Below are 23,637 nucleotides of genomic sequence, written 5' to 3' on the forward strand. Positions count from 1 at the left end.
CGCCTATATACCTCCCACACCACTACTTTCGATCCACCCCCACCTCCCCATAATGGCTCACATCATACCCATGCTCCTCCAGATACGCCTTGAACCGCGCATCCTCGGTCTCCAGCTCACGCGACATATCCGGGATCAAGAACCAAGCGACCAGCCCACCGACAAGGGTAAACGCCGAGCCGATCAGGAACACAGCCTGCTGACCCTGGGCGGTGGTGTCGAAGGCGTTCTGGATGGGTGTGAACACCTCAGTGCCGATGGATGCGCCCGCCTTGCCCACAGCGGCGGCAAAGCCGAGGAAATGCCCTCGCAGTGGCGTCGGGAACGACTCCGCCGCGCACAGGAACGTCGACACCCCCGGCCCCATCTCCCCCAGCGCCATGAAGATCCCGTACATGACCACAAACAGCGGCAGCACCGTCTGGATGGGATGCAGCGCGCCGCCGAGGATGAAGCCCCAGATCGCCCAGAGGAAGAACCCCAGCGTCATGTTTTGCTTGCGGCCGATCTTGTCCATTAGGAGGCCGCCCAGGAGGCAGCCTGGGAGATAGAAGCAGTTGATCACCGTCTGGGGTTGTTAGTTGTTGGGTCTATCATTATGGGTCTGTTGTGGGGTGGAAGGAGAGGGCTCACGCCATAGCCAATGTTTTGGACGGTGGTGTTGCTGGTCATCAGCTCAGAGATGATGGTCGAGGAGAAGATTCCGAAGGGATACGTGACGAAGTCGTAGCAGAACCAGGCGAGGGCTACACGGTCAGTGGGATTGCGTCTGGGTGGAGTGGGGACGACACTCACAGGTCCCCAGCATTGGCTTCCAGTATCGCTTCAGAACAAGCCCGTACGGGTACTGGGATCTGATGGAGTGCTTCTGGTATTGTGTCGAGTTGATCATGCGGATGCGGAAAAAGCAGATGACGACAGGCAGCTGCGGTTGTCAGTGCAGGTCAAGCTGTATGCGGATGTGTGACCTACCACCAGGCCAAGTCCAAATGTGACACGCCATACACCAGAGCTAACTTGCTGGTGGTAGCAGGCGAGCACTATGAGAGAGACAATTCCCGCACTGACGAATCCCTAGTGGCGGTCAGTGTATTCTCTCTTTTGATTCTACATCCCCGAGCATAATCATACCAAGTCGATGGCAAAATCCGTCGTGGACGCAACCAAAAACCCCCTCTTCTTGCGGAGATTGGACGTCTCGTCGGCCGCCTCTGTCGCACTCGTCGCACACACGGGATATTCGCCGCCAGCACCGAAACCCGCAATGCCGCGAGCGACTACCATCATCCAGAACATTCTAAGGGACGTCAGCAGGGCTTCATGGTGGAAACAGCGAAAGACAGGCGCACCCAAGTTGGTTCGTTCCGTGCGCCGCGGCGGCCAAGATAATCCCCAACACGAGGATCGAAGTGGCCACCACCACGCCCGTCCGACGGCCCATTCGGTCAATAAGGACTCCGAAGAAGATCATGCCAAAGATCTCGCCAATGAGGAAGGAGTTGGAAAGTCGGCCTGCCATGGTTGACGACATGCCGTGTTTGTATCTGGATACCAAGCGGCTAGTCAGGACAAGAAAGCTTGGCTGGGAGGCTTGATTGGGGTACAAACAAGACGGAGAATAGAGGCTCCATGTATCCGACTATAGATGGGGAGAATCGCTGTCAGCTTGATAGGGGAGTAGTCGGTATAACGTGGTCTATCGCATACTGATCTGGGCATTGTACCCGTCACTGAAGAGCGCCAGTCCGGAGACGACTACATTGAGCACTCCGGAGCCTTTGCTCCCGACAATGACATCCTGGGAGACATTTCGCTGCGCGTCTTCGATGTCCTTGTCATAGGTGAGACTGTCGTCCTTCACCACGACTTGAGCGTCTTTTGCCGTGGAGGGATCTAATGCCATCCGTGAGTGCTGCATGGGAGACTGAATGCAAGTATGGCAGCCTTCCTGCCGGAAGCCTCTCCAGCTGATATATAGCCATTATCTCGACAGCCTGTCTCAGCCCATGCTCGCCAATCACGGACGGCGGATATGGCACGGGAGCGACGAGTGTCGTGCAGGAGTAGCGTTGATCCATCGTGCGACGGAGCGACTGACGATCTAATTCAGCTATCAGGACGACACGCGAGACGATGCCGTAAGGGAAACTGCATAGAGCGATGGCAGCTGCACGTGCTGGATGGCCACAGATGTCGGGGAAAGAGTCAACGAGCGGTCTCCCCCTATCAACCACCACACATGGGCCGCGGGGGCGCTTATCAATGGCTGTCGGGATAGACCGCCGTCCCCGCTGTCGCATCTCCATCGCCCCAGACCCTGGCAGGCTCCTCCCCCGTCAGGGCTGCGGGTTTTCCCCTTCAGGACCAGCCAGAGACTTATAAACTTGCCGATGCCACGCCCACCTGGGGAACCGATCATGTGCCTCTCAACTATCGACCGTTTCTACTCACCATGGAGAACAGCCACTACTCCCTGACACTGGATCAGATCCAATCCTTCGATGAGAAGGGTTACCTGCTCATCAAGGGGTTCTTCAACCCTGTCGAGACCACCGCGCTGCAGCAGTGGACGCAGGAAGTCCACGATCTGCCTCGGACCCCCGACGCAACCTACATGCCCTACGAGGTGAGTTACTAGTATCGTTGACCACGGCCGCTCCCTCTTGCGCAACAAGCCCAATACTCATGTGTCACATCAGGAGGTCAACGCGCAGGGCAAGCGCGTTCTCTGTCGGACGGAGAACTACGCCAACTCCCACGCCGGCTTCAACAGCTTCCTCCGCGGCCAGCGCATGCTGAGTGTGCTCGAGCAGCTCGCCCGGGAAGAGATGCTCCTTTTCAAGGAGAAAATTAACTACAAATTCGCCGGGAGCGGTAAGACTCTCAGTCGACTCAGACGAGCCATTGTCAGAAGTGCATAGTACATGACTGACTCCCGCAGGGGGCTTCTCGCCTCACATCGACGCCAACGCCTACACTCACGTCAAAATGATCAAGCACCTGACCGTCCTCGCCGCGGTGGATGACATGACCCCCGAAAACGGCGGTCTCGACGTGGTCGACGGGAGCCACCGCATGGAAATCAAGCTGGGCGAGGATCGCTGCATCGAACCCGCCTGGGTCGAAAACCAAACATGGACGCCTTGCGTGCTTCACCCGGGTACGTTCGTTCGTGTCGACACCTGTAATGTAGGTGTTAGCTGACCAAGCTGCATCAGGCGACATCCTCGTCTTTGGATCCTACTTGGCCCACCGCAGTGGCCCCAACACCAGCTCCGTTGACCGACGGGCGATCTACGCGACCTACAACTGCAAGGCGGAGGGTGACCTCCACGATCAGTATTACGAAGACCGCAGGAAACTGTGGCCCGCCACTCACATGCGCAAGGAGGGAGAGAAGTATGAAGAGGGACGGCTGCGCTATGGATATGGATCTCCCATGCTTACCATCGAAGGCCAGGCGTAATGAATGGAGAAGTCTGTAGAAATACAACGTAGGGTCTATATATCCGGTACTGCTAGGGCTACAGAATACCCTGTAAAGAAGAATTGACCGGATCATTTGCTACTAGACGCAAATCTGCCACGGCTGTAAGTTTCGGAAAGGATAAGAAATCTCCCTTGTAGATAAAATTCGAATAAAGCCAATTCTTGAAATATTCTTTAAACTGCAGACTAGCACGTGCAGCTCTGTGAAAGTACTAAAAGGCGTCTCCCCCTCCGTTCTGTCGTTCTCTTCCAACTCTCCCAACTCCCACTCCCGAATCATTGTTTTCCATTGAAACACCCCCATCAGGGTTGCTACATTCATAATGACCATTCAGACACCAGTAGAAAAAGCAGAATATCTGGTCAAGGCTCTCGAGGAACATGGCCAGGGAGACTACATCGGTGAAACAATCAGTCAACTGGAGCATTGTCTCCAAGCTGCCCACCAAGCCCAAAAATCGGGCAAGTACAATTCCCACAGAACAGACCTATCTGATCTCAATTCACCGCAGAATTGGCTAATGCTCGTCTAGGCGCCAGGGACGAACTCATCATTGCTGCCCTCCTCCACGACATCGGACAGATCATCCCGTTGGACTCCACCAAAGAAGTGCGGATGAATCTCAAAGACAGCTCCGAGAATGTCGGCCGTATGGGCCATGAGACTATTGGTGCCGAGTATCTGCGTTCCCTCGGATTCAGCAACAGCGTGTGTCAGCTGGTTGCAAGCCATGTACCCGCAAAACGGTATATTTGTCTTCCATCACTGATTGCATGCTTCGCGATGTCTGAATCGCGGATCGTAAAGAAAGCGTCCTAATTACTAGCCCTATCAGGTACCTCACTGCGGTCAACAACCTCTACTACGACTCCTTATCGTCCGCCTCCAAGAAATCACTGCAGTTCCAGGGAGGTCCGTTTAAAGGCGACGAACTGGCTGCGTTCGATCAGGACCCTCTCCGCGACGAAATGGTGGCACTACGGCTCTGGGACGATGCAGCCAAGGTTGAGGGAATCGCTGATACCACGCCACGAGCACGGGAATATCTGGACATGATCGTGGCGCACCTCCAGGTACAGCAATCTTGTTAACGGTGGGGAGGTTGACGTTCAATACAAGCTTTCCCCAGAAGCAAGAAATAGATACAGGACACACATCCATACAAAATAACAGAATCATTTTCCCCAACCTAAATGGCTTCCCCCCATAAGCACCGCCAGACTTGTGGCACCAAACGAAGGATGCCTGACCCATGGAAAGGCGCTTGGCCTCCCGGACGGCCTCCGACATTGGCCTTCCACGAAAGTTTGGCTGCCGAGAGCGCGACGCTTCTAACCGCCTCGTCCACTCAATGGACGGCGCCATTGGTGGTCCGTGGGACAATCTAATTCCTACTTTGGCATCTTCTGGCGGTATCTGGTGTCACCTAATTTAAGCCATTTTGCACGAGTGGAGCGGATCATCAGAGGGAAATGGGACACCGTCCATGGCGGTCTCAATAAGGTAAAGACTATGTTTAAAATTTCCTAATAAAAAAGGACAAGGAGCGCTACTGGCGGATCTAGGGTTTCTATCTGCAACCTGCGGCCGCTTTATGCACACTGGCCTTTCTCCTGCCTCTCCAGACATACCTCTTTTCACAGTCGGATAGGCTCAAAATACACGTCCAGCACCGCTGTCTTGCCTGTTTCCTTGCCATCCCTTCTCCAGCTTGAAGGGATGCGACACCCAACCCGACTAGAATGGTCGGCGTACCCCGAAGCACAGGTTGCCAAACCTGCATCCAGCGGCGCGTGAAGGTTTGGATGCCCTGAACAAAACTGCGAGACACCCGGCGTCACCAGCGACAGTATAACTGATCATCTCACTGCGAAAATCAAGTGCGACACCCTACGGCCCTCCTGCACCCAATGTCGAAAGCGCGGCGTCTCCTGCCCGGGATACACCAGACCACGCAAATTCAAGGACGAAGGACCTACGCTGAAGAAGCGCTACGGCGAGCCCCGCGCCGCCAACTCCATCGACGAGTGCGTCGCTCCCTCGTTGGTATCGAAGTCCATGACCGAACAGCAACCGGAGCTGTTCCGAGTCTTCGTCCTCACGGCCTTCCCCCGCTGGTTCGGCCTGAACAGATACCGCGTCCACGTCCCCTGGACCGTCTACGTCGCAGACCGGCTAGGCAAGAACCCGGCCCTTGACGGTGCCATCTACTGCATCACCTCGGTGTTCCTGGGCCGCTCCCACAATGACTGCAAGCTCCAGAAGTCCAGCCGCGAGATGTACGGCAAGGCACTGGCCGCCTTCGGCGGCCTCATCAAGGACGCCAGCCAGCTCGGGTCGCGCGAGTCCGTCAGCACGTCCATCCTGCTCAGTCTGTTCGAGAGCTACCAGCGGACGGACCAGAACGCCTGGGCGCGACACGCCAGCGGCGCGGCGCTGCTCATGTCGATGCGCGGCGCCCACGCCCACCTCACCGGCTTCGACCGCTGCCTGTACCTCTCCTTCCGCAGCTTCCTTGTCGCCGAGGCCTTCATCCACGGCAAGCCGTGTCTGTTCGAGACGCCCGCGTGGCAGGACCTGATCGACCAGATCCGCCAGCAGGACATGGTCGACCGGCGCGCAACGCCGCAGATCTCCGCCGTCATCGACGTCTCCGACCGGCTCTTCATGGAGGTCGTCAAGCTCCCGGGGTTGATCCACCACGTGCGACGCCTCACCGAGTCGTCCTCCCGCGAAGATATGGCCGCTATGCGCGCGTTGGAGATGCGCGTCTGCCGCTGCCGCGACGCCATCCGCGGCCTCACGCGCGAGCTGCAGATTTCCGTCGCCGCCCAGAAGGCCCCCGGACAGACGCCGGCGCCGACGCCCTTCATCGGCCCGATCCCGTTGACCTTCCCGCAGGAGTTCGCAAACGGCCTCATCCGCGGCACCGACGTGTGCTTCCGGATCTTGGATCTCCTCCACCACAATCTCTCCGTGATCTATCAGGAGACGCAGCTTCTCATCGCAGACGTGGCTGCAAGCCCCCGATCCACATCCAGCTTGCCGTCCTCCCCGGGCACGGCGGGAAGCGGGCCGGCCGCCCTCCCATCTAGGGCTGTTCCGTTTCGTCTTGTGTCCCGGCTCCAGCCCGACCGAGGCGACGGGGCGTTCCGCTCGCGGGGTGAGAAACTTGCCCCGGTGGATAAGTGGTTGGATTTGGTGGCATCTTCCATGGGCATGGAGGCTTTTGACATTGTCATTGGGCATCCATACCCGAACGCCGAATCCGAGTGTCATTCCTCCGCTGCGATTCTTCCTTTGCGCTGAGAGATCGAACCCCGCCATGTGTGATATTGTATCTTTCAAAACCTGCCCATAAGTGGGCAAATTCGGTCTGGGTTTGTCCTACCCAAGGTAGCTTGGTAAGCCGTACCAGGTTCCCTTGGAATGATTCCCAGGGATTAGGATCAAGACAACTACAGCAGGACGAAACTGCCTACTATGAAACATCTAAAATCATCACCCAAATTGTCATGCCGACGTAGATCATATACGTACAGGGACAGGTCCAATCGACAGTACATAGCGTCGTCACTCGGCCTTCCTCTGGCGACCAGCTAGCCAACAGTGCATCGGCACCCTTGCCAGTCGGAAGACCTTATGCACTCAATTCCAACATCTAGATCGCTTAACAATCAACAGCAACCGTACGCCAAACACTCATAATCAAAACCTAGCAGTTTTCCACCGAAACCAGGATAACACCACCAACCAGTACAACAATGATTAACGAGGGCATTAAGAAAATGTCAATAGATAGGAACAAGCAAAAACCGGCGCCAAAAACGGCAGAATCCATCCAGCCGTTTGGCGAGAAGGCAATAGCATCGCAATGCAAGAGTATGCGCCACCGAGTACGAGACAACCGGTGGGATGAGAAGCAGGAATGTACCGTGAGAAGGATACCAGGTGAAAGTCACGAAACGCGCAAAGGGAACGGTGACCACGGCTCATTTAACCCGTGTCGGACTTCCTGCACTTCCAACCCGGCCACTGGGCTTGCGGATACCCCTCGTCTCGCTTCTGCTATCCGTTACACGGCGGGGGCTTGACCGAACCTTGGTGACTGAAATCGCTCCATTCCCGCTCTTGTTGCCAACTGGGGTCTTCGGGGCGGCATACCCCGATTCACCCCAGTTCTCCCGGTCTTCGTGGATATCATCATTCAAGGTGTAGCTAGCAGTGAGGGTCGCAGAGTAGCTGACAGAGCGCTGGCTGGGAGATGCTACAGGAGACTTCGAAGAACGCTTCGCTAGCATGCGAAGCTGAGTTTCTTCCTCGCTTTCACTGCTGTCATTGCTGAGGCGATGACCCCGATGCTCCCCATTCTTATGTCCATCCTTGTCGACAACAAGACTTCCAGAGGTCGTGCGAGCATATGGATGATGACGAGAGTCTTTTCTGTGAGACTTCCGAGGCTGGCCGGGAGTTGGTGCAGGGAGATTCTCTTCACACGGAGCTCCGGCCCCTTCATTGTGATCGATCTCTCCCAACGCCGCGCGCTTCGAGTGGCCGTTGTTCGGGGGCGTGGCAATCGGACCATTGGTTGCACGCTGCTTGGTAGACTGCCTCGCAGGGGTGATCGGAGCGGATTGCATCTGAGCCGCAAGCTTCTCCTTCATGGTGTCTTCGAACCACCACTCTCGGAAGGAGCCTTGGTTCAGATGCAGCCAGTGTTGCTGCGGGCCGACCACCATACCCGGTCGCATAAATCGCATAAAGGCGATGATCTCATTGGCAGTGAATCCATATCGGTAGATCAAGTATGCACCAATCAAACAGCCCGTGCGTCCCAACCCAGCTTTGCAGTGAACAGCAATTCCTCGCCGCTTCACCGTGATCATTTCATGCGCCATCTTGATAAAGCGCCGTACCAAAGGCAGGGGAGGGCATGTTCCATCCTCGAAGATCATATCCACATGGTTGATTCCGAGAGCAGTAAAATAGGAGGGAGAGTACAGCTCAGAGTTCAATCGCACAACAAGCCCCACGTTACGTGAGGAGAAGTGGGCCAGCACATTCTTGAAAGGGAGAGGAAGTCTGGAGGAGAAGACTTCAGATACCGTCGCGGGTAAGGCGTCGTATTCGGGGGTGTTTGGTGGGATGGGCGCAATCGGCTCGTGCTGAGGGGAGGCAAAGGCAATGAAATGGGGGGTGACCCAGTTGAAGTCACCCATGTCGACCCGCTCATACTTCTCATATCTAAACAAGTCATTAGCCCGACCTCCAAGTCCTAGGTTAGGCAAAACCTACTCTTCCAAACTGAAATCTCTCAGCCCGCACAGAGACTGTTCCTTCGCCTTCCAAACACCGTACACAACGTCCTGGATATTCAGGATGTAATCTGCCTGGCTATACCCTGCGTCACGGAACGGCATATAAGGAGGATCCGCCTGGGCGATGGGTGCAAGAGCCAAGTGGGGTGGCCACGACTGAATCAGAACCATATAGCAGGCAACAAGGCATGCCGCATTCGCCCGACTCCGCGCGTCCGTTCTGGAATAGAAGACGACCGGACGGTCACTGTTGGCGGGGTCCCCAAGGATCTCATGAAAATGGACCGCAAACCGGTAGAGATGGCCAATGTGCAGAGGACCAAAGTCCGCATGGAAAGAGTTATACAAAAGGGTATCATCCACGGTGAAGTATACAGGGCTGCGTCGTTTGCTGGGCGTACTCTGCTGGGATCGCGCCGAGCGTTTGCTCGGGAATCTGGGCTCACCCGGGTATGGGAACGGGGTTCTTGCATCCGGCGGGTTGTCATAAGAGGCGAGGTAGAGACGATCTGTGTTTTGGACGGTCAGTCAACATAGGATCCTTCACCAGCAATACGAGAGCGGGCGTACAAACCTTGGATGTACTCAATCACCTGCCCATATCCGCCAATGTTTCCAGCCATCTTGGTCGCGAGGTACGAACGACAATAAACAATTACTCAGGGGCGCAGGACGCAGGAAGGAGAGTGTGGTTTTCCTCGATATAGTATTGCCGCCAAATACAGAGTCGTGCGGCTTGAGGAATAATAAGGATCAGTCAAAACAGTCGGAGCTATCTAAACAATCATGATCTTGTTGATGCTTCCGAAGCTGATGAAACGGATCACCCGCGCCTGCAGACGGAGTAGGGATAAAACACGAAGGCCCACGAGGGGATATCCGCACGGGGAGAGGCAGGAGAGGAAGAAGATGGAAGAGAAGACTGGTTGCAGGCAAGGCAATGAGGGGACCAGAAGATGAAGCAGAGGGAGAGGAAAAAGGCACGAGAGATGAGCTCGAGGAGACCGTTTTGGGTCCGGCCGCCGCGATGCACGCTCACTGGCTGCTGTTATGTTGTGATGGCCCCAATGCGGATTAGCGCCCGCCGTTGACACGACAACGCTATTTGAAGCCTCAGGCACCAACACAATACAGCCCGCTTATGTCAGCTCTCAGGGTCTCCCCCACAGACAAACCATGCAAACACCGCCTCTTGTTTGTTTTGCCGTTTGTTGTGCCCGTTGCTGCGGTTTTCCGCCCTGCCACATGTCCTCGCCATGTGCTGGTCTCCAACATCACCTGTCATCACTGCAGAGATTTGACTCCTGGTTGAAGGGGCACCGAGGTCTTGTCCTCGTCCGGCTGGTCACAGGGTCCAATTGACCTGACATGATGCATTTGTCGCACATGCCAGAAGTGGGTGATTATGGAAAGGTAGTCAGCCCTCTTTAATATGTATGGATTAGTATCTGACCAGATACAGATAGTGTGAACCGTGTTGAATGCGAAACACAGGGCCCCTGAACGCTGGCTTCCCAGCATAGGAACCTGCCTCCTCCGGGGTTGGCAGCGAGGTCCACAAGCCTCGCATCTAATACCGCTTTTCTACCTGGGTTCCACAACAATAGGTGACAGGGATTCATGACGTGATCTACGAGAATACACTATGCGTTGTGCGTACAATACTCGCTGTCATCCATGTCATCCAGGATACACCATCTGACTTTGGTGAAATCGCCCAGATGCCTAGAGCTATCAAGTTCTCATGAGTACGGCTTGATTGGTGGCTGGAAGATCTCAATATCTCAGCCCATAAAGGCAATTTGATCCTGATCTTCCCGACCTGTTTCCATGGATCCCCTCCGTAAGGCCGAGATACAGTGAAGGGCTGAGTCCGTATAATCCAGCCACCCAACACTCCTCTCTTCAGCAGAATGCTGAGTTTGCACCACAATCAGCAGGGCATCCAAACTCATCTACTCCGCACTCATTTGCGTTCTTTGCGGACCAACAGTTCGATATAAGACGTTGGACATACCGTTTGAGACCCTTCTCCGAAGTAAGGACCGAAACGGCAACACCCCTGACAGTTCATCCAGCCTCCTGGCCCGCCTTATGAAACCCTTTGACCCCTCAACTAGGAAGTGTACGGCTCAAAAATACAATAGTATGTGCAAGTTACAATGACGACTATTACGCCGCCAGTCCTTTCTGCTTCCCTAGTATTACAATGACCGTTGGACCCTCTTCAGCAATACTGGGCTAAATGGTCCCACAGAGATAACACGGGAATGAAGCTGTCACTTCCCCGAAACCTGTTCAGCGGTTGTCCAACGGTGGAGGGGCTTCCCATAATATGCCATCACCGTACGCCGTAGCGTTTCGATGTTTCATAAACGGCAATCAGTGGAGGAGCGACGTAACTCGATGCCAATCACGCTTGGTAATGTGGGCTGTTATAGTCTGTTGAGTTATTAAACACGGCCGTTCTGATTAGTCCCCATAGAGTGGTTTTCACGAGAATGGTTGAGTGGACCTGATCGGCAGGGATGCAACTTAGTGCTAAGAAGCGCAAATTAGGAGTTCCTGCCATGCTAGTAAGCTTAATCCCCCACCGTCGGCAGTTGAAACAGCACCGAGCTGCTGATTGAAACATGAAAGGGCTGAATTATCTGACGCAAAATGAAGTGACACCTCTGGCCCCCCAGTTTTGAACCCAACCAACATAATCTCCGGGGTAATCCGCATGTGGCGCGGAAGGGAAGAAGCGACGATCGTTGAGCACGAGGAACCGCTACCGTCCGTTAAGGTTTGGGTTAGTGGGTTGAGTGACGTTTATTGAAACCGGGCAGGGTTTTAATGGGCTCTCTCTGCCATGATCGACAATGGTTTAATACCACTGGCCCCGTGCGGCATAACGCAACACTCCCTGTAACTTCAGGAGATAAAAGAGACGGCCACACTAATCATCAGGAGAGGAATTCTTCTACACTGTAAAGTGGTTTCCCATACTGTGTGCTTCCACGTATGTCCTTCACTAACTGACAAGGCCACTTACGCTGTGAGTATGTACTGCCTTCACCACGAGACACACAACCCAACGATCTTCCAAGTCCGCTATGACCGCTTCTAACTCCATCTCACCCACAAGAGGACCCTCAGTTACCGAAGTAGTGTCCATTGAGCAAATAGCTAGCCGCCTTCAAGGCGGAGAAAAAGCGGTCGTCACATCCAATTGGACTGTGATCAGGAACCAAAAGCTTACCTACTTTAAGCTTCGGCCTCGTGTCCATGGAGTTAGCACTGTCTCCGCCACTCGAATCCCTCTGTAGACCCAGTCATCTCAATCAGATAATTGGGCTGATTGTGTGAACCCGCCGATCCCTATTCCGTCCTTCTCCATGGGGGCCATGTTACAATCTTACCAGGCTTGTCTGCTCATCGTTCGATAGCTGTTTCCCCCTCATCCCAAAGCTAACCCCTGATCAACATGTATCATGGTGGTAACCCCCGAAAAGGCATGAGTACCGTGGAATAGGGGGTAGGATGGAAGTTCCATGGAGTGTATATAATGCGAATAAGTTGGAGTTCTCGAGATCTTTCCTTTCTCTCCCCAGTCAAGCACACTCATTCAAGTCATTCTTTCCCAAAGCCTTCCCGCTGTCTATTCATTCTTTTCCCGACCTTTCAGTCATTCCTTACAACCAACACAATCAAAATGAAGTTCACTGGATTCGCTGCTGCCCTCGCTGTTGCCAGCACCGCCTCCGCGGCTGCTCTCCCCGCTGTCCCCGTTGAGGTCACCGTCAACAAGCTGAACGGTGTCCTTGGAAACCTGGACTCCCTTCTCGGTGGCATCCTCGGCGGCACCGCCCCGGTTACCCAGGTCACTCAGGTCCAGGGCGGTATGTATATTCGTACAAGCAAACCAGGACCAGTTCTAACGTCTCTTTAGACCTCCAGAGCATCAAGAGCATGCTCGGCCAGTGCGCCTCCGGTGCCACCAAGCGTGAGCTCGTTGGCTCCCTGGCCGAGCCCGTTGAGTCGGTTGCCGGTGGTGCTCTCTCCACCGTCACCGACGCTGGCGACTCCGTCACCGGCTGTACGTGAAACCCAGAACTTCTTATCCGATCACCCACTAACATATCTCAGCCCTCGGTGTCCGTGCCAACAACGACCTTGCTGGTCTCTCCGGCAGCATCATCCAGCAGGTCCAGGGCGGTAAGTAACATGATGGAATCACACTCATGTTCCCGGGCAACGAACTAACCCGTTGTAGGCTCTCTCGACGCCGCTGGTCTCACCAACCTCCTTAGCCTCGTCCAGGCTGGTGACCTCACCTCCGCCCTCGGCATCCTGAACATCCTGTAAATACATTTCAGATGTCTGCAATGAACGCTTCCTCTCACGTCCAAGTCTCTTCTTGAGAACCTATCTGAACGCTTCACGTCAGCCTCCGATGGTTTAGTGGGAGTACAGCGACACCACAACTTTCTGTTTCGTCTAGGCCTATTGGCTTTGGTTCTTGGAATGAGCAAGTTCTTGTACAGTACCCTTTTGAATATTTCTTTTGCCTGCACGGCTTTCGTACTGTAGATCTATTTTCTTGGCCGCTGGGATTACCTAGCCTGCCAAGTACGCCGTAAATTCGCATGCCGATCAGATGAACTAGGCCTTGGCACTGTCCAAACGCTGGCGTAAACCTACTTACTCCGTACGCTTTTTAGGGACCGTGGAGATTAAGGTGGAGGGTGTCGGTCACCCCTAATACATATCCACTCAATGCGCCTGACGGACCCCGAAAATCATCTGCTGATTTTTATTAGTTCGTTGGTGGAAGAGTGCCTCTGGTCAAGTGCAAGTATCCTTGCTACAGCTTGAGATGCTGAGGTCTATTATTGAGTTTCTGCATAGTGCGTATGTTGCGTTAAGCCGAGTGCACTGATCACTCAAGTGGTAAACGCGCCTTGCTACATGATGCCAATCAAGTCATGGCTGTCGAAAGAGCGACAATTTCCAAGGATATGCTTTACATGTGAATTTTGGCCTGGTTCAATAAGATGTACAGTCAGCGCAACCTCCCCTTTTGTACCATGTCGGCCTCGCCTTGGAAATTGTATTGATCTCAGATGAAGCGGTGCTTCCAGTGTTGGCAGCGTTGGAGGTCTTGTTACAGACTTTCTTGTGGTTTTTCCAATCGCCCGTCTGGCATTCACGAGAGCAGTACCATTGAGTTTGAATTCCGCGCAACGCTTGAGAGTGATGCCGTTGCAAGCTGCTTTTTTGCAGGTGTTACAGAGTGGCCATTGTGTGATAGGTTCTTGAGGATTGATATTGTTTGCTTCGTTTGTAGATACTATGTAGCGATTAGTTATGCCTTCCTTGTGTCCTGCTGACTCATTGCACAAGCCGCCCACCAATTTAGGCACCGCCCACGTTGGATACTCCTCGTGGTCAACTCAACTCAGGACCCTCGCAGGCCCCATAACCATTGTGGTGAAGCCTTTCTGCTATCCAACGCCGTCAAACCTGAAAATGTCTACGGAAGCCTCCGCCACCGAGTTCCCCTACACACTGTAATCCCCGCCCGCAGGCCCTGCCACCGCACAACCCCTCATCCCACCAGCAACACTGACATTGACACTCCCCAGAACTCTCACGATTCCGCTTCTTACAGAGCGACTCGCCAATTCCGCGCTCGAGACGCTCGAAGTCGACCCTGAACTGTCCCCCTTGGTTCGCCGTGAGTTCGCACTGCTCCCCGCGAAGCCGTCCGAGCCGCAGGCAGAAAAGTCGACTCTGCAGGTGACGTACCGCGCGACGACCAACCGCATGCTGCGAGTGTCAGTGAACGGGTTCATGGAGAGCCTGGGGGTCATCCTCGAGGTGATGGGACAGTTGGACACGGATGTTCTGGAGCACAATTTGGACAAGGACGAGGAATGAATGGGCCCGCTGCCTGCTTGCTTCCCGGGCGGGGAACGATGATCTGCGTCTACTCCTCTTCTCTGATATGCCACTGCAGCTGCTATGGCCTACATCGGCTCGCGACATCGGACCACGGACAAGGACAGACTAAAGCGGGAGATGGCACGAGAGTCACGTCATGGTGGTCGATGCGGACAAGCGCGTGGAACGATCGGGCTACACGGGGACCGGCTTGGGATTCTCGTTGATGACAAACGCTCACATGTATGGAACCTGACGGCTGCGATAGTCTGCGGTGCACGGTTTTCACGTCCCGGTCTGTCGTCTTTGGCTGGCCTGGACCTCGGACGGGGTCTCTTAACTTGCCGCCTCCCCACCGGAAGACGGGAGACGGAGTCCGGGTACAGTGAGACGTGCAATCTCCGAAGAGAAGGCTCTCTGAGAACCGGGGATGTTTCCTAAGATGTACTCCAGGCAGTTAGATCACGTGAGCTAGTATTTGGAATTCACGGCGGATATCAGACCCACCAGTGGCACAAGAACCGTTATACATCCGCCCGGTGCATGGCGGTTTATTCGTAAGCAGGGTCCATAGAAACAATCGTCGAACCCATGGAAGCAAGGGCCGTGACGATCCAAGATCTAGAAGGGCGAGATGACAAACCTGAGACATGGAAGACATGGAACTCGTCGTACGGCGCATGACGATGATGACATACTTGGTACAGTGTGCTCGGCGGGCGATGATCCTTCCGCCGCCCCTCTTCGACTCCCTCGGTCCGTTGCATTAGCATCCATATAAGGAGCATGTCACTCGCGCGATCGTCTGCGTCTCTTCATTTCCTCTCCCGACCCGTTGTCTGGCCTTCGTTTCTCTCCCAGATCGCGCAAACAGCCCTTTCCAGGAAGATGTCTTCAGCTACGACTTTCTACGACTTCGAGCCCGTCGATAGTGCGTATCTCGCGATTCCCCCGCCATATCTGTCCATGACTAACTCCTCGTTTTCGCTCGCATCCAGAGAAGGGCTCCCCCTACCCCCTCAACTCCCTCAAGGGCAAGGTTGTCCTCGTCGTCAACACCGCCTCCAAGTGCGGCTTCACCCCGCAGTTCCAGGGCCTCGAGAAGCTGTACCAGTCGATCAAGCAAAAGCATCCCGAGGACTTCACCATCCTCGGATTCCCGTGCAACCAGTTCGGCAGCCAGGACCCCGGTTCCAACGATGAGATCCAGAACTTCTGCCAGGTGAACTACGGTGTGACCTTCCCCGTGCTGGGCAAGCTGGACGTGAACGGCGAAAACGCCGCCCCCGTCTTCACCTGGCTGAAGGACGCGCAGCCGGGCCTGCTGGGTCTGAAGCGCGTCAAGTGGAACTTTGAGAAGTTCCTCGTCTCCGCCGACGGGAAGGTCGTGGGTCGCTGGGCGAGCGTGACCAAGCCGGAGTCGCTAGAGGCCACCATCCTGCAGGAGATCGAGAAGGCGAAGAAGAACGGATCCCTCGCGTCGGCTCAGGCGAAGGAGGGCGAGGCGGCTGAGCCCACGGAGCCCGCCAAGCTTTCTTAAACTGCATCCATACTCTAATATGTGATACCATCCGTCGATTCACTGTGTCTATAATGCTGTGTTGTGCTTTGCGTTTTCCTAGACCCGTGACATACCCATTTGTCAATCTGCAACATGCCTAATTCACATGAGAAGACCATAATCCAGTGCTATTCATTCATCGTTGTCTAACATTCTCCGAGGGACACTGTAACATGATACAAGTCCTCCTGCACACCTAAACAGACGCCGCGCTCCCGTTGGGAATCAGATTGCGTAAAGACAGATCGTAGACGACATCCTCGACCTTTTTGACCTGCGGGGAATTCAGCCTTGATTCAGTACCTGCGGTCGTACCCTGCGGTCTCGGAGGTAAACGTACACTGTATTTGATTCCATCGCTTCTCTTCCGCAGGATATCGTTCTTCAGGTTCAGCAACTGGAACCCAGCAAAGAGATCCTTGATGAAGTTCCCGATCTGCACTGGTCGAGTGTAGTCGCCCAGAGTTACCGAGTTGACAGCCAGACGGGCCTGGGTCTAGTTAGGCTCATGCAGCGAGTGATGGTTTGAGATTACAGAGGTATGAGGGAGACTTACCAACTCTTCAACCATGGAAATCAGAGCAAGCAAGTACTCCTCGATGGTGAGGTGAAAAGCATCCTGCTCCTTGAGGTTGACGGGGACTGGTGCGGGTTAGAGTCGATCGTCCCATCTGGAGTCGCAGTAGATGAAGCAATCATACCGTTCAGGAACTTTCCCACTTCCTCTATCGTGAGGAAAGCCGAGCCGGAGCTCTTGTACTCTTCGAATCCGCCGAGCCAGGCACAGAGCTCAATGGACGCAACCTGTCGACGAGTCAGTCATGGTCCTGCCGTGAGCTCAATAACGGGGTTTGTCATAGGGGCACGGACGAGATTTTGCAGCTCGCGCGTCCACACGCCGTTGTATTTGTAGAATGGATGCTTATCAGCCACGCTCTTCAGGCGGGAGACTTCGTCGCGCTGGGCGATGATCTCCTTGGTAGCACTCTCGAGGACAGGCTTCACTGGGTATACTGTCAGCCACAGGGACCCTGCCGTGCCGAGATGAAGACATACACTGATCCGCAGGCGTAGAATGAGCTCTTGAGAGGATAGCCTGTGTGGACCTCCCTGCAACAAGGTATCAGTCACGCGTATGCAGAAAAAATTCTGTTTCAAGATAAACACCAACCCTTCCGCGCGAGCGTTTGGACGATGTCGTGCAGCTCCTAGAGGACATCAGTATCTGTGGCTAACGAAGCTGTAGCTTTTTGCGGGAGCGAGGCTTGGCATGGCGAACTCGCACCGTCCCAGGACAGGTCTTTTGGCTACTTACGTCACGCACGGTAGCTTCCTCGTCGATTTTTGCCTGGAGGCTTTCGAAGATGGTCTGGTCGATCATTTTGGTGCGGGTTGAGTGCGAGATCACTTAGATCGGAGGTGTTGGCACGGGTGTGGTGAGGTCGCGGGATGTTACGTCAAATCTCAGCTCCGCGGTATGAAGAACCTGCGGGCCACCTTCTGCTACTGGGGTGTCTTTCTACCAACACAATTAGTAGGATTGAGGATTTTTCTGGCTCTCAATAAGGTTGATGCTGGAGGTTGGCTCCGATATACGGCCCACTGCGTAGTGACCCGTCATTGAGGGGATATATATCCAGGTTCCTTCTCCCCTCCGACTTTCTCTAGAGGCATCGTTCATGCTCGAAATATGATACTCCAGAAAGATACAGTAAACTACAACTAAATCTTCGGAAAGAAAGCCTATTATATGGATTCATGATTCATAATTCAGCAGTGACTAACTAACCACGAGCCAGAACACATCCAGCTGATCTAGTAGCGGTATCTAGTCGAATAATCTACGCCAATTAGTGACAGTCCAAACACGCGACGAGAATATACTCACCCTTCGGGCTGACGACAAGACCGCGGCCCTTCTTGGCGCCCTTGTAGATGGTCTCGATGATATCGATGAGCTCCTGCTTGTCTTCGAGCACCCAGTTCAACTTGTTGTTGTTACCGGTGCCGAAATCGCACATCATGTGTTTGTTCCGGTAGAAGAACATGATGGTCATCGGGTCGTAGAGCTCATACATGGAGGTGAAGTCGGGGACCTCGTCGATGTCGCAGAGGTAGATGACGGCAAAGACTGGGCCAACGTCAGACGGTCCCAAAGGATGAGAGAAGGGAACCTACGCTTCACACGCTCGGCGATCTTGAAGAGAACTTCATCTTGACGCATGCCTAACGAGAAATGAGCGGTCTGCGCGGGGCGCAAAGCGAGTATGTATCACTCACAGTCGACATTATGGTCGCGGCCAAAGCGGACGACCTGGAGGAATCAGTCAGAATGAGGCCTCGCGTATCGAATTTTGCACCTACCACTAGCCGGTCCTCTTCGGATAGAATGGCCTGGTCGACGTGCCAGGCGGTGCGCAGATGCGGCAGCACGACGGAACCCATGGTGTGATGATGGAGTGGTGGAGGCTGATGGAGGGAAGTAGTTGATGGATATATGATAGATATCACGTGAGGTCTACAAGAGTACACGGAGTCTCTTTACTTCATAATTGAGAATTACACTATATACCTGCCAGGGGCGTTGCAGGATTCTACAAGCTTCTTCGCCAATCGACCGGATATACCGGCCAAGTTGATGAAAAAGTTCGCGTCAATCGGGGGTAGTGTAAGCCCGATGACACTGTGTAGCAGGACATGCGCAAGCACAGAGGTCCCGCCACGAGATCCAAAAATGAGATTAATCAATGTTGTGTTCCTTAGAACACTTTCAGAGATTAAACTGAAAAGAACAGATACTACACTTGATCTAAGCCAAAAGGCAAAGAGAGCTGGAAAAGAAAAGAAAAAAAATTCTAAAGAGAGGCGGGCGAAGAGGTGTATTTATACCAGAAGACACTTGGCCCGTGCACTACGCTAGCCCACTAGCGCGTTCGCTTGGATAAGCGAGAGGCCCTTTACCGCATCTAGTAAGGGTCAGCTGATGCACCACGCCCTAATCGATAGTCGCAGCCCTAATGACACTGCCCAGACGGGAATGCGCACTTGAACGGCTCCACTAGCGAGAAGATTTCCATCTGCATCCCTCCAACTCCCTCATCAGGCGCAGGATACTCACCTCTTTGCGACCACTTCCTTTCTATCCCCTCAATCAAAACCCCCTACCTCAGTCACAATGGCCCCCGCTGTCTCTGTACGTTGATTCCACCGAACCGCTTTGCTGTTCCCCCTCGCGGACAGGCTCCATGACCGGTCTTGAGATATAGTCGTTCATGGGCCTGCTTTCCCGGGGGATTCGACCTGATGAACAGTAGGCTAATCCGCAATGTTTTCGTCCATAGGCCCGTGGTCGTAAGGCCCAGAAGGTCACCAAGAAGGTATGTGCAGAGTCGCTCCCTCTCCGCTCGCTCCCCAGTTTCCAGTCGCTAACCGCGCATCTCGGACAGTTCACCATCAACGCTTCTCAGCCCGTGAGCGACAAGATCTTCGACCTCTCCGCTTTCGAGAAGTTCCTCCACGACCGCATCAAGGTTGAGGGCCGTGTCGGCAACCTCGGCGACAAGATCGTCATCTCCCAGGCTGGCGATGGCAAGATCGAGGTCGTTGCCCACATCCCCTTCTCTGGTCGCTACCTCAAGTACCTGTACGTTGCTGCCTGCCGTCCAGACGACTGTGCCCGTATACTGACGTCTTCCGCCTTCCAGGACCAAGAAGTACCTCAAGAAGCAGCAGCTCCGTGACTGGCTGCGCGTTGTCTCCACCTCCAAGGGTGTCTACGAGCTCCGCTTCTACAACGTCGTCAACGAGGAGGGCGAGGAGGATGAGGAGTAAATCTCTCCTCCATCCAGCCTCGGATTATAGTCTCGACCCGCGCGCGCTCGCATAAGGGGGTTTCCAAATAGACCAGCCGGTCTCTTGCATGGGAGTTAGTGCCGTCGGGCGGGATTATTGCCCAGGGTTTAGATGTGCTCGAGGAGACATCTATAGATCGGCCTGTGGTGTGGTGTGGGTCGACAGAAGTCATACCTGAAAAGGATGGCTTCTTGACTGCGCTCGTCGCAGCTGTTTATGGTTGTTGTTCTACTCATGACGTTACGAATGGTAGATATGAATCGAGTTCGTCTATCACCCAGTTCAATTCCTCGTAAAGATAATATGCCCTATACTTTGTGTAGCTTGGGTATCATACTTGATTCCTTAATCCAATGTAGAGTTCGATCGCTTCTGGCCAGCTCCACCTCCCAGTTTGCTTTCTGCAGGGTCCTCCGTCGCACCTGGTGGTGGTACCAGCTGGCCAGCTTGCAGCACCCATCCTTTCGATTTGAGGATTTTCCAGGTCTCGGCAACTTTCACCCTGACCAAATCTCCTGTGGCCGTAGCGTCCTCTTTCGAGTCGTGGCCGCGGTTCCCTCCGGTTTGGATCTCCCGTTCGAGGTGTCTTCGGGCAAGCGTCCTCAGCGCCATGCGGTTGGGTAGTCCACCCGCGGCTGGGTACAGAATGACTGTATCAATAACGGTTGGGTGAATGATCCGACAGGCATTTAGGTCATTATCAATTGCATGACCGATGAGAGGAGTATCCGGCTGTAGTAGCTGGAAAAGGAGAGCCCGCGCCGCTGCCGGGGACTCTACGACTTGCAATGGCGGATGCTGTATCTCACCTTCTTCCGGCCCAGTGGGAGTGGAGACGACAGCAGGGCTTCCATAGGGCACTGCCTGCGTGTAATGTTCCGGGAAGACGCCCGAGAACCGCGAGTTCAGATCCAAGATTTCTCCAATCGGTCGAACAAGAACATCAAGCAGGTTCTTGCCTTCGGGCCAGCTAACGGCAGTGAGCCGGATGAGCTCCAGACCCAAAGTAGTGTATCCCATCTCGCAATCGAAGCATACCGGGGGCTGGGGCCCTTTGTCTGGTTGCTCGGGGGTGATCTCAAACTGCAGGACTGACGCAAGACGCTTGGTTTCGGAGACTTTAAAGACATGGGTAGGGGATTTCGTGCAGCCAGAGGAAGTCCCCACAGGCTCGTTGCAGCAGGAGAAGTATGCCTCTCTCGAGCCAGTGATTCGGTCGGTTTTCTGGCGCGGTGGCCAAAGAGGCTTTCCAGGATGGTGTGTGCACTGTCCACCGGTCGTCAATGAACCGTCTTCTCGGCGGCCTGGGAAAACCTGGAATCGTCCACCACACCGATCACATTTCTCCCAGCCTTTCGACTCTACCACGCCCTTCCGTGCATTCTCAACCTCTTGGTTTGAAGGCGCCTTGGTCACATACCCATGTTGTTCCAGGCCCTGTAGCGGCGTGATTAGCCTTCTCGCGATGGTGATCTCCTCCTCGGGACTCAGACCCGTGGTAAGGACCTTTGGCTTGTGCTCGGTTTGGACGGGGCCCAGTTTGTAGTATCTCTCATTCAGATGAGCCTTGACCTCCTTCAGCCAGTCCTCATTACTCATCTTTGCGAGCTTGACGATGCGTAGCTTGATAACGTTGGAATACACGCTCGCATTGTCTTTGGCCGCTTTCTCCTCCTCATCCAGAGCCATGGTGATTAGCTCATCAGGAGAGAGAACCAAAGACTTCTCCGTGTTTGCCTTGTCCAGTGCGATCTTATTGTTCAGAGATGCCATAGCTCCATGGAGTTTCTTCAAGATAGACATTCGCACGGTATGAGTAGTAGGAGCCTTTGGTAGCATCCGGGGGTTCAAGCTTTCACGGGGAGCTTTCCTTAGCGGGAGCTGCGCCGTCGGTTTTGTTGGAGTGGTAGCGTTTCGCACCGCTGATGTAGGAACTGGGGTTGGACGAGGGGGAGATACCGCTCTGGCGGTTGAATGGAGCGTGGAAGGAGAACTGGGCGTTGTCCTTGGTTTCTTGTTTGCTGGGCTCGAGGATGCGGCTTTCATGCTTGCAGAGTCAGTTCTAACCGGAGGTGATGGTTTGACTCTAGACGTGCCCTTGCTTTGCGCAGGTGCTTTCTGCAGCCCCGAGCTTTTTGAAGGTATTGAGGTCGTTCCTTCGGTGGCGATAGAGGTATTTGGAGTCGGGGAAGGGTCATCCGACGAGTGGGTATGAGAGAACATGCATCTCATGAGAGAACATTCTTGACCTTCAGGACAAGGTATGTCCTTGAAAAGACCCAGCGTGGCAAACATTGCGGGATAGGGAGTCAAGCCAGAGGATTAAATATGATGAGAGTGAAGATGATGGTCGCTGGGATATATGGTGGCGTGAAGGCTCATTGTTTGCACGGTAGTTCTCCGCATCAGGATGTCTGTATCAGAGACAGAGGCCATCAAAATTGGCAGTCAGGAGCAAGCCAGTTTGCAAGGCGCATTGATGAACTCTTTTCAGAAGTCGCGATTGACATTTATTGACTGAGCGGAGTTGGAGTGCATGCTGTCCTTTCGCGGGATTCAGACCTGGATTGTTTGTAAGAACATAGTTACAATAAATATACAAGAAAAGACGATAACAACGGGTAATCAATATATTTCCAGGTTGGTATACGGCGAATGTATGCAGGAGAGCTGAGGGTGAGTGGTTGGTGGTGAGAGCGCATTGTCAGTGGCCGAGGTGCAAACAGTGCAAATTCATGCCATTTTCACAAGGCATAATTGAGGCAGCAATGAAACAGGTTTGGCAGCCATGACAGATAAAATGCAATCGTCTGCGCCAGATCCCAAGGAATTATTTTCTAAGCACGGCAAACTTCAAAAAGATCAATGTACTATGCTGGGATTGCTTGTATGCATGGTGCAAGGGTACGTTAGACAATGTAAGTCCTTAGAACGCCATGATACTTCCATGACTTAGTCTAGAGTGAGAATCCCATGAAAGACTGAGAGGATGTATAGGTGCAGAGTCTTTTCCTTCTCATAAATCGAAATATCGAAGTTAAGAGGCATAGTCATTGCTTGGTTGAAGCCATACAGGGAATTGTTTCACATCTAGGATTTCACTGTACAGGTCAACGCAGCCAGAAAAGCCTTAAACGGTAGAAATCTAAAGCACGACACATTCCTCCCTATTCAGCTGTGGATGTTAACGTACAACAATGTTGAATAGCAATTATAAGTGATTTAACCAGGGGAAAGAAGCCTCAAGCAAGTCACAGCCAAACGAACCATGCAGACAGCAGATGAATGACGGAAGCAGATCAGTCCAAAATGAAGGGCGGGACTAAAGAATAGCTCTCTGAAACATGCCATTATGTAGTTCAATGATGGTAGGTACCTAGAGTACATTGCCTACCTTGCCTACTTGCGAAGCCATTTCCCGGAGACTCTGTGGCTCATATTTGACTATTATTAGTGATAGATCAACAAACATCTGAAAATGACTCCCC

At 53.8% G+C, this 23,637-nt stretch overlaps 13 protein-coding genes across 13 annotated transcripts; 8 read left to right on the plus strand and 5 right to left on the minus strand.

Moving 5' to 3' along the window:
• Positions 1 to 22: 22 nt before the first annotated feature.
• Positions 23 to 1,903, minus strand: BDV59DRAFT_190961 (MFS general substrate transporter; the record flags this gene model as incomplete). The annotated part of the gene is made up of 8 exons (XM_073691835.1): positions 23 to 568; positions 634 to 746; positions 796 to 925; positions 973 to 1,074; positions 1,132 to 1,297; positions 1,350 to 1,544; positions 1,609 to 1,639; positions 1,708 to 1,903. The coding sequence occupies 8 exons, from the start codon at positions 1,901 to 1,903 to the stop codon at positions 23 to 25; spliced, it is 1,479 nt and encodes a 492-aa protein (XP_073551956.1).
• A 458-nt stretch (positions 1,904 to 2,361) lies between these two features.
• BDV59DRAFT_85921 (phytanoyl-CoA dioxygenase family protein) lies at positions 2,362 to 3,586 on the plus strand. The gene is made up of 4 exons (XM_073697220.1): positions 2,362 to 2,626; positions 2,700 to 2,874; positions 2,942 to 3,160; positions 3,219 to 3,586. The coding sequence occupies exons 1-4, from the start codon at positions 2,453 to 2,455 to the stop codon at positions 3,464 to 3,466; spliced, it is 816 nt and encodes a 271-aa protein (XP_073551957.1). The 5' UTR covers positions 2,362 to 2,452; the 3' UTR covers positions 3,467 to 3,586.
• Positions 3,587 to 3,749: 163 nt separating this feature from the next.
• Positions 3,750 to 4,907, plus strand: BDV59DRAFT_86022 (HD domain-containing protein). The gene is made up of 3 exons (XM_073697221.1): positions 3,750 to 3,951; positions 4,023 to 4,236; positions 4,326 to 4,907. The coding sequence occupies exons 1-3, from the start codon at positions 3,813 to 3,815 to the stop codon at positions 4,579 to 4,581; spliced, it is 609 nt and encodes a 202-aa protein (XP_073551958.1). The 5' UTR covers positions 3,750 to 3,812; the 3' UTR covers positions 4,582 to 4,907.
• Positions 4,908 to 5,202: 295 nt separating this feature from the next.
• On the plus strand, positions 5,203 to 7,141 carry BDV59DRAFT_86155 (uncharacterized protein). The gene has a single exon (XM_073697223.1). It carries the CDS (start codon positions 5,549 to 5,551, stop codon positions 6,797 to 6,799), a length of 1,251 nt encoding a protein of 416 aa, XP_073551959.1. The 5' UTR covers positions 5,203 to 5,548; the 3' UTR covers positions 6,800 to 7,141.
• Positions 7,141 to 9,690, minus strand: cdcA (phosphoprotein phosphatase CDC14). Its single transcript, XM_073697222.1, has 3 exons — positions 9,383 to 9,690; positions 8,786 to 9,317; positions 7,141 to 8,734 (listed from the first exon to the last, which is right to left on the minus strand). Exons 1-3 carry the CDS (start codon positions 9,429 to 9,431, stop codon positions 7,483 to 7,485), a joined length of 1,833 nt encoding a protein of 610 aa, XP_073551960.1. The 5' UTR covers positions 9,432 to 9,690; the 3' UTR covers positions 7,141 to 7,482.
• A 2,815-nt stretch (positions 9,691 to 12,505) lies between these two features.
• BDV59DRAFT_198615 (uncharacterized protein) lies at positions 12,506 to 13,158 on the plus strand (the record flags this gene model as incomplete). Its single annotated transcript, XM_073693185.1, has 4 exons — positions 12,506 to 12,692; positions 12,743 to 12,889; positions 12,940 to 13,008; positions 13,067 to 13,158. 4 exons carry the CDS (start codon positions 12,506 to 12,508, stop codon positions 13,156 to 13,158), a joined length of 495 nt encoding a protein of 164 aa, XP_073551961.1.
• A 1,002-nt stretch (positions 13,159 to 14,160) lies between these two features.
• On the plus strand, positions 14,161 to 15,261 carry BDV59DRAFT_170089 (CTAG/PCC1 family protein; the record flags this gene model as incomplete). The annotated part of the gene is made up of 2 exons (XM_073688349.1): positions 14,161 to 14,363; positions 14,439 to 15,261. 2 exons carry the CDS (start codon positions 14,161 to 14,163, stop codon positions 14,731 to 14,733), a joined length of 498 nt encoding a protein of 165 aa, XP_073551962.1. The 3' UTR covers positions 14,734 to 15,261.
• Positions 15,262 to 15,624: 363 nt separating this feature from the next.
• BDV59DRAFT_198617 (glutathione peroxidase) lies at positions 15,625 to 16,276 on the plus strand (the record flags this gene model as incomplete). The annotated part of the gene is made up of 2 exons (XM_073693186.1): positions 15,625 to 15,667; positions 15,735 to 16,276. 2 exons carry the CDS (start codon positions 15,625 to 15,627, stop codon positions 16,274 to 16,276), a joined length of 585 nt encoding a protein of 194 aa, XP_073551963.1.
• Positions 16,277 to 16,493: 217 nt separating this feature from the next.
• On the minus strand, positions 16,494 to 17,678 carry BDV59DRAFT_198618 (translin; the record flags this gene model as incomplete). Its single annotated transcript, XM_073693187.1, has 8 exons — positions 16,494 to 16,571; positions 16,638 to 16,787; positions 16,854 to 16,939; positions 16,999 to 17,101; positions 17,168 to 17,301; positions 17,354 to 17,407; positions 17,469 to 17,505; positions 17,613 to 17,678. The coding sequence occupies 8 exons, from the start codon at positions 17,676 to 17,678 to the stop codon at positions 16,494 to 16,496; spliced, it is 708 nt and encodes a 235-aa protein (XP_073551964.1).
• A 266-nt stretch (positions 17,679 to 17,944) lies between these two features.
• BDV59DRAFT_170092 (DIM1 family thioredoxin-like protein) lies at positions 17,945 to 18,917 on the minus strand. The gene is made up of 5 exons (XM_073688350.1): positions 18,662 to 18,917; positions 18,578 to 18,611; positions 18,476 to 18,523; positions 18,186 to 18,428; positions 17,945 to 18,138 (listed from the first exon to the last, which is right to left on the minus strand). The coding sequence occupies exons 1-5, from the start codon at positions 18,740 to 18,742 to the stop codon at positions 18,113 to 18,115; spliced, it is 432 nt and encodes a 143-aa protein (XP_073551965.1). The 5' UTR covers positions 18,743 to 18,917; the 3' UTR covers positions 17,945 to 18,112.
• A 22-nt stretch (positions 18,918 to 18,939) lies between these two features.
• On the plus strand, positions 18,940 to 19,242 carry BDV59DRAFT_170093 (uncharacterized protein). Its single transcript, XM_073688351.1, has one exon. It carries the CDS (start codon positions 18,975 to 18,977, stop codon positions 19,215 to 19,217), a length of 243 nt encoding a protein of 80 aa, XP_073551966.1. The 5' UTR covers positions 18,940 to 18,974; the 3' UTR covers positions 19,218 to 19,242.
• A 99-nt stretch (positions 19,243 to 19,341) lies between these two features.
• On the plus strand, positions 19,342 to 20,429 carry BDV59DRAFT_170095 (60S ribosomal protein eL22). Its single transcript, XM_073688352.1, has 4 exons — positions 19,342 to 19,490; positions 19,639 to 19,674; positions 19,744 to 19,940; positions 20,002 to 20,429. Exons 1-4 carry the CDS (start codon positions 19,473 to 19,475, stop codon positions 20,126 to 20,128), a joined length of 378 nt encoding a protein of 125 aa, XP_073551967.1. The 5' UTR covers positions 19,342 to 19,472; the 3' UTR covers positions 20,129 to 20,429.
• rex3 (putative RNA exonuclease Rex3) lies at positions 20,426 to 22,842 on the minus strand. Its single transcript, XM_073688353.1, has one exon. It carries the CDS (start codon positions 22,442 to 22,444, stop codon positions 20,495 to 20,497), a length of 1,950 nt encoding a protein of 649 aa, XP_073551968.1. The 5' UTR covers positions 22,445 to 22,842; the 3' UTR covers positions 20,426 to 20,494.
• Between the last annotated feature and the right edge of the window lie 795 nt (positions 22,843 to 23,637).

The sequence above is a fragment of the Aspergillus ambiguus genome (assembly GCF_047715705.1).
Source record: "Aspergillus ambiguus strain CBS 117.58 unplaced genomic scaffold BDV59scaffold_3, whole genome shotgun sequence".
NCBI lineage: Eukaryota > Fungi > Ascomycota > Eurotiomycetes > Eurotiales > Aspergillaceae > Aspergillus > Aspergillus ambiguus.

Coding starts and splice junctions, on each gene's coding strand:
- BDV59DRAFT_85921 (XM_073697220.1), top strand. CDS start 2,453: ATGGAGAACAGCCACTACTCCCTGACACTGGATCAGATCCAATCCTTC. Junction 2,627..2,699: donor CAACCTACATGCCCTACGAG/GTGAGTTACTAG, acceptor GTGTCACATCAG/GAGGTCAACGCGCAGGGCAA. Junction 3,161..3,218: donor GCCTTGCGTGCTTCACCCGG/GTACGTTCGTTC, acceptor AAGCTGCATCAG/GCGACATCCTCGTCTTTGGA.
- BDV59DRAFT_86022 (XM_073697221.1), top strand. CDS start 3,813: ATGACCATTCAGACACCAGTAGAAAAAGCAGAATATCTGGTCAAGGCT. Junction 3,952..4,022: donor CCACCAAGCCCAAAAATCGG/GCAAGTACAATT, acceptor ATGCTCGTCTAG/GCGCCAGGGACGAACTCATC. Junction 4,237..4,325: donor AGCCATGTACCCGCAAAACG/GTATATTTGTCT, acceptor TAGCCCTATCAG/GTACCTCACTGCGGTCAACA.
- BDV59DRAFT_86155 (XM_073697223.1), top strand. CDS start 5,549: ATGACCGAACAGCAACCGGAGCTGTTCCGAGTCTTCGTCCTCACGGCC.
- cdcA (XM_073697222.1), bottom strand. CDS start 9,431: ATGGCTGGAAACATTGGCGGATATGGGCAGGTGATTGAGTACATCCAA. Junction 9,318..9,382: donor GGTGATTGAGTACATCCAAG/GTTTGTACGCCC, acceptor TCCAAAACACAG/ATCGTCTCTACCTCGCCTCT. Junction 8,735..8,785: donor AGAGATTTCAGTTTGGAAGA/GTAGGTTTTGCC, acceptor TGACTTGTTTAG/ATATGAGAAGTATGAGCGGG.
- BDV59DRAFT_170092 (XM_073688350.1), bottom strand. CDS start 18,742: ATGGGTTCCGTCGTGCTGCCGCATCTGCGCACCGCCTGGCACGTCGAC. Junction 18,524..18,577: donor CCGCGACCATAATGTCGACT/GTGAGTGATACA, acceptor ATTTCTCGTTAG/GCATGCGTCAAGATGAAGTT. Junction 18,139..18,185: donor TCTTGTCGTCAGCCCGAAGG/GTGAGTATATTC, acceptor TAATTGGCGTAG/ATTATTCGACTAGATACCGC.
- BDV59DRAFT_170093 (XM_073688351.1), top strand. CDS start 18,975: ATGACACTGTGTAGCAGGACATGCGCAAGCACAGAGGTCCCGCCACGA.
- BDV59DRAFT_170095 (XM_073688352.1), top strand. Junction 19,675..19,743: donor CCCAGAAGGTCACCAAGAAG/GTATGTGCAGAG, acceptor CATCTCGGACAG/TTCACCATCAACGCTTCTCA. Junction 19,941..20,001: donor GGTCGCTACCTCAAGTACCT/GTACGTTGCTGC, acceptor TCCGCCTTCCAG/GACCAAGAAGTACCTCAAGA.
- rex3 (XM_073688353.1), bottom strand. CDS start 22,444: ATGTTTGCCACGCTGGGTCTTTTCAAGGACATACCTTGTCCTGAAGGT.